The sequence below is a fragment of the Pteropus alecto genome, unplaced genomic scaffold (genome assembly GCF_000325575.1).
Source record: "Pteropus alecto unplaced genomic scaffold, ASM32557v1 scaffold67, whole genome shotgun sequence".
In the NCBI taxonomy this organism is placed as follows: Eukaryota; Metazoa; Chordata; class Mammalia; order Chiroptera; family Pteropodidae; genus Pteropus; species Pteropus alecto.
The window spans coordinates 8,526,686-8,532,835 of NW_006441061.1; the positions used below are offsets into that span (position 1 = coordinate 8,526,686).

At 69.4% G+C, this 6,150-nt stretch overlaps 1 protein-coding gene across 7 annotated transcripts in view; it reads left to right on the top strand.

Annotated features, from left to right (window-relative positions):
• SARDH (sarcosine dehydrogenase) overlaps positions 1-6,150 on the top strand; it is a 54,131-nt gene that overhangs the window by 15,361 nt on the left and 32,620 nt on the right. For all 7 annotated transcript variants that reach the window (XM_025051215.1, XM_006918096.3, XM_025051217.1 and 4 more), the window contains 3 exons: positions 1,982-2,068; positions 2,316-2,406; positions 5,762-5,903. In XM_025051215.1, coding sequence (XP_024906983.1) covers positions 1,982-2,068; positions 2,316-2,406; positions 5,762-5,903 — 320 coding nt within the window. The remainder of the gene's footprint in view (positions 1-1,981; positions 2,069-2,315; positions 2,407-5,761; positions 5,904-6,150) is intronic.

Here is a 6,150-nt window from a genome sequence, read left to right on the forward strand (position 1 = left end):
AGGGCGGCGGGGGCGGCGGGGATCCCCGGGGTGGGGGTCCCGATGCCCAGCCCGCTCCGTCACGGCACGCTGGGTGTCAGCGCAGCCGCCCCCCGGGCTGCTTTAACCTGCTCGACATGCGAGGAAGCTGATGTCCTCAGGAGAGGCACGTGGGGTGCGCGGCAGCCACGGGGTCGGGGGGACGGCAGCGCCCCGGAGCGCCGGGCTCGGGGAGCAGGGCGCGGGAGTGGGCCGATGACCCGGGGCTCGGGCAGCAGTCCCGCCATCACGAGGCTGGGGCGTCAGCCCCCCACGGAGCCCCGCTGCCTGTGCACACACGTCTTGTGTCTGGTCTCGCAGCCGCGGACGAGGCTTCTGGGGACATCGGCCAGGAAGACGCGCACAGTCAAGGGCCATTGGCCTCTGGGTCAGCACAGGGAAGTCCCGGGCCCCCTGACTTCGGGGAAGCGGGGCAGGGGAGGAGGGGCAGAGATCTCGGCTCGGGAGGTCAGAGCCAGGGTCGGGCCCTGTCTGCTCCGCCTGGACGTCCCCAGCGCCCGGCGTCCTCATGTTGCTCTGTCTCGAGTCATTTGTCAAGCAGTCGAGAGACCCTCGTCCCCTGAAACGCTCCCGCTGGCTGTCTCCTCAGATGCCCTCTGAGGCTGCTCAGAACTTCCGGCCTCCCTGGAAACGTCCCCAGCTCTCCCGAAATGCTCTCTGGGTCATCCCAGAACAGGACCGCGGCCTGGCCCCCCCTTTGTTCCCGTCCCGCCATCTTCCCGAGGTGCCCTGGCCTCCCTCCAGGACCTCGGGGGACTGCCGCAGCTTCTGCCCTCCAGGGCCCCGCCTTTCCTGCTGCTCAGAAGCCTCTCCGGGCCCCCCAGGCCTGGGGCCTCCTGCGGCTCGGACGCTGCCCCCCAGGTCGGGCCCTGATCGTCCCAGGCAGCAGGACCGAGCTCGGTCCCAGGGGAGAAGAGCTCGGGCTGGGAGGCTGGCAGCCCTGACCAGCGGTCCCAGGTCCACGGCTCACTCACAGGGTGATCTGGGGTCAGTCAGACCGAAAGCCGCACAGTGTCCTCATCGGAAGCCTGGGGTCAGCACTGTGCCAGAAAGGGCTGTGAGGACCGGCCAGCCCTGCGGCCGCTCGGGCCCCCTGTCCCCACTGACCGGACATTCTCTGCTTTGCTTCTCTGCGTGTCCACTCTCTGCCGCCCTCGCTGGTGTCGGCTCCGCCGCTGGGGCTCGTCCAGCACTGACGCCCAGGGCCGAGCCCCGGCCATGCACGGTGGGCTCCATGTATCTGTAGAGAGAATAACTCCTGGTCCCGTGAGCTGAGAACCGTCATCCCAACTTTACAGATGAGGGAACTAAGGCCCGGAGAGCTGAAGCGGCTTGTCCGAGGTCACACAGCTCGGATGGGCCAAAGTGGGGTCGGAACCCAGCACTGTGGCTGCCAAGTCCAGCCGTTGATAATTGTGCCTGAGGGTCCCTCTCCCTCCCGTCCCGGCCCCTGCCCGAGGCACGCCGGCAGCAGAGGCGGGAGGCCTGTCCCTCTTTCCCGAAGGACTTATGATCGTCCGTCCATTCGATGGGCGTTCGTTCATCGAGCACCTGCCTTGGCTGGGCCCTGTGCTGGGCCGTGGGGCCGGGCGGCGGGCAAAGCCCCGTCCGCGCCCACCTGGTACTCACGGCCCGGTGGGCGAGAGTGATGGGCAGTGAGAGCCGGAAGCCGGTGCTGAGAGGGGGGCCACGCGCTGCGATGGGGACTCGGGGAGCGGTGATGGCCATGGGGCACCCCTGAACCCCGCAAGGCAGACCCCGACTCCGGCTGGGTGGTTCTGGCAGGAAATGCCAAGGAGCTCGGGGGGATGTGGCAGAAGCAACCAGGGAGGCTCCCTGGAGGAAGCGGCCTTGAGCTGGGTCTCGAGGACGGGGAGACCCCCCCTCAGGGCCCGCCCCGGGTGTGCGCGCCTGGGGGGAGCTCAGGTCGCCTTCCTTTCAGAGTCCTTCACACCTGACCACAAGCCCCTGATGGGGGAGGCGCCCGAGCTCCGAGGATTCTTCCTGGGCTGTGGCTTCAACAGTGCAGGTGGGTGCGGGCGACAGCCCCCTACCCCCGGGCCCCCGTGGCCTCTCCCGGCGGGCACTGCCGTCCCCGAAGGGCGTGGAGACCGGAGAGGCCACGGGGCGGGGTGGGGTCTCATCGGAAGGCATGCAGCACCCCAGGTGTGAGGTTCCAGGCTGGGGGGGATGCTGCCCATAGAGATGGGAGGGGCACTGAACTGGGGTGGGGGGCTCCGGGGATGGTTACAGACCGATGGCCGCACCCCTGCCAGGGATGATGCTTGGCGGCGGCTGTGGCCAGGAGCTGGCCCACTGGATCGTCCATGGACGCCCGGAGAAGGACATGTACAGCTATGACATCAGGTGAGCAGGTGACATTAGGTGAGTAGGTGCCGGAATCCGCGGGCAGGGGGCGTCCGCTGGCCAGCTGCCCTGGCATTGGGCGGGTGGGGTGAATAGCGAGGGCTATTTAAGAAGGAGCCGTCCCCGAAATTCAGAGGGCTTCTTGGAAGAGGCGGCAGCAAGGAACAGGGAGGAAGGCTGCCAGCAGGGGGCAGTGCCGTACGGTCTCCGGGATCTCTCGTCCTCAGGTCCTACCTGGGGGACCAGGTCCTCCCACCCCGCAGATGGGGGGACCGAGGCCTGGGGGCGGGGCTGAGCTGCAAGGACCGTAATGGGCATGCGTGTGGGGGCCGGGAGCTGGGCGGCTTTGAGTGGAGATGCGGCTGCTTTGCTCAGTGGCAGAGTGACCGGAATACGTCACACCGGTCTCGAGCAGTGTCCCCCAGCGGTGCACGTGCTGGGGGGCTGCGTGCAGGTGACACCCTCAGCTGCACACGGACACCGAGCCAGCCGAGCCGAGGCGGGGGGGGCGCTGATGTCGGCATTGGGAGGGTCCCCCGCGGCCTTGCTGTTCTCTGCCGGTCAGGCCGGCGCCAGCGATACAGGCCAGACAGGTCCGGAGGCCGGGGGTCAGGGGGCCAGGGGCTCATCCCCAGGTGGGACTTCTGAGGCAATAGCTTGGAGGGAGGGACCCCCCGTGGGTGTCCGACCTTCTCTGCTGCTTCCGTTGCTGGCAGACCCCAGCTGAGGCTGGAGGTTTTGGGGGGGGCGAGTCCAGCTCAGTGTGCCCCGATCTCCTGCTAAGCTCATCCCTTCCTGGCCCGGAGAGGACATCACACCCACCGAGGGGGATGTCCGGCCCCCACAGGGACAGACGGACAGGCACAGAGATGCCCCCTATGGCCACTCCCTCCGCGGAGCCAGGCACAGCGCGGTCTGCTATGCGGCTGCCTGGGAGTCCACCTAGGGCTGTGCCCGTGTGTTCTCCCAAGAGAGGAATGTTCTAGAATGATGAAGCTGCAAGGGGCCTCGGGGACCGGCCGGTCCAAGCCCCTCCTGCTGCACACAGCAGACAGGAGGCGCCAACGGGGGCGGCGACTCACCTGAAGTCACCCGTGGGCCAGCCGGAGCGGGAAGGGATCCAGCTTCCGGCTGCGCCCCCTCGGGGCGAGGCTCCAGTGCCCGTCAGACAGACTGGGGCTCACGCCGGCCTCCCCCGCGGCCTCCCTGTGCCAGTGTCCGAGACTGCTAACGGGGCTGGCACAGCGCCCCCTCCCGGGCTGGGGGAGGGCTGCAGCGAGTCAGGTGCTGTAGGGCACGCCGCAGGTGGCCTTCGCCCCTGGCTGGCTGAGGCCCCCAGGCCACTGAGGATCCCCTGCTCAGCTGGGGACGTGCTGGCCTTCTGTCTGCCGCCGGCCCTGGCAGGAGCGCTTTGTGGCTGGGAGGCAGAGGGCACCGGGAGGGAGCCCCTGATTGCTGAGGCCCAGAGGGTAGGGCCAGGGGCAGCGAACTCATCCGCACACTCTCCTGGCTGGGGCCGTGCGCCCCAGGAGATGGCCGACTAATGGCCTCCCGGGCCCAACCAGTCACTGATGTGGGGACTTTCCTATGTGCCCAGCCCCCGACTGGGCGGCTGGACGGCTGCCCGCACCCACTTGGGCATCCAGCACTACTGAGCGAGGGGACAGATACGCGACAAACCCAGCCGAGAGGTGGGAGATGAGGGGGCGGCTCAGGGTGTCTCCAGAAGCCCGAGGGAAGGGACAGAGCCAGCGCGGCGTGGGGCTCCCCTGTGTTGTTTTTCCCGACGGTCAGAGCAGGAAGGAGTCGTTCCCATCCTCGGGAGGACAGGCCAGCTGAGGGAGGTGCCTGGACAGGCCGTCAGCCCGGGGCCGGGTCCAGGGTGTGTCTGGATCTGGGCTGTAGGTGGGACTTCTGGGGCCGCCCGGGCACCAGCTGGCCCCCAGGCCACGGCCACCGCCTCGCGTGGTGGGGTGGTGAAGCAGGTGTAGACTCGGCTTCAGGCTTCTCGGCCATCCCAGCCCCTCCTCCTCCCAGCTGTGTGGCCCTGGCCAGCCCTCTCTCCTCTCTGAGCCTTGGTTCCCCGTCTGTGAAATGGGCAGAGTGTGCATGAGGCTCCTGTGTGTGGACGTGTCACCTGGCGTCTGGCGTGGGCAGGGCCCGGAGTGCGGGCTGCTGTTTGTAGGAAAAGTCCTCAGGTCTGCGTAGGGGGACTCAGCCCTTATTTAGGTGAGGAGGGCGGCTGGGCCCCGGCCCCGGCCCCAGCGCTGCCCCTGGCTGCCGGCTGCCAGGTTTATCCCCCTGCTGACCCCTGGCCGTGCTCCCACGGGGCTGAGCCACGCCCCTGACACCCACAGACATGCGGAGGGCAGCAGGTGTCTGGCAGTGGAGGGTCCCCAGCCATGCCGCGGCCCAGCTCCCTCGTCTGTAACCTCAGTCCCCACGACCCACAGGGCCTGAGGAAGTGAAAGAGCCCCCCGAACCCCCTCCCCGGGATGCGCGCTCTCCGAGCGGCTGGGAAGGTCACCTCGTCCCATCCCTGGCGAGCCACCTGGGCTCCTGGGGCCTGGGGCCGAGTCTGACCACGGAGTGGACTCTGTTGCTGCAGCCCACCGCGCACCCCGCTGCTGCCTCCGGGGTCCCCCCAGCCCCCTGGCCAGGCTCCCTCGCTGCCTCTCCTGCAGCGTGTTCTGGAAGCTGCTGGCTTGGGGTAGCCCCGGACCAACCTGACGGGGTCCCTGTGCTGAGACGGCCAGACCGTGGGCCCCACACATGAGGCTCCTGCACGAGGCCACGCCGAGGGGCGGCAGGGAGGGCTCCTGCGGGCAGCACGCACCTGCACTGCGCAGCCACGGTTGCTGGGGACAATGTCGGCCACACTGTCCTGAGGCCGCTCCACTCCCCTGCCTGGTGGGAGAATTGTGCTCGCTACAACTGTGCAAACTCAGAGCCCGTCAGCCCTGGCGCGGTTCGCACAGGAGGCCGTGAGGACAGAGCCGGGGAGGAGGTGGCCTTGAGGAGCGGCCGGCGAGAGGCCGGCAGGTGGAGAGAGAGGGACGGGGCCAGGGGCTGGGAGCTGCGGTCTGCAGGGCCCCCGGCACAGGGGGCCAGGCGTCTGACCCCAGCCCTGCAGCTGGAGGGGGGCACCGTGCATTTGGGGGGCTTGCAGGCGAGGAGGCTGAGCTCACCAGGGCCGGGGGCTGCCGAGGCCCCGGGGAGGTGGAGAGCCAGGGCTGCCCGAGCCCCAGGGAGGCGCGGGGTGGAGTGGGGAAGGGTCCAGCTTTGCGCAGGGGCCTTGGCCGGCCCTCGCCCAGCAGGCCTTCGGGACAGTGACCGGCCTCTCCGTCTGTGCCAGGCGCTTCCACTGCTCGCTCACGGGCCACCGCCGCTGGATTCGCGAGCGCAGCCATGAGTCCTATGCCAAGAACTACTCCATCGTCTTCCCGCACGACGAGCCCCTGGCCGGCCGCAGCATGAGGACGGGCCCGCTGCACGAGGTGCCGCTCCGGCTGGCTCTGGCCGCACTGGGGCGACGGGGGCAGGTGGCACCCCACCTGCGGGGCGGCTGAGGTGATGAGGTGGCCCGTTCGCCCCCGGGCGTCCACTGGCAGGGTGCTCCGAGCACACCCCTGGGCCTTTCCCGACACGGGCAGCAGGGCTTCTGAGCGGCAGGGGCCCGGGCGGCCGTGCGGTGCCCGCCCCTCGCCTGCCCAGCCCGGCCTGGCCGGCTCTCGGATGCTGCCT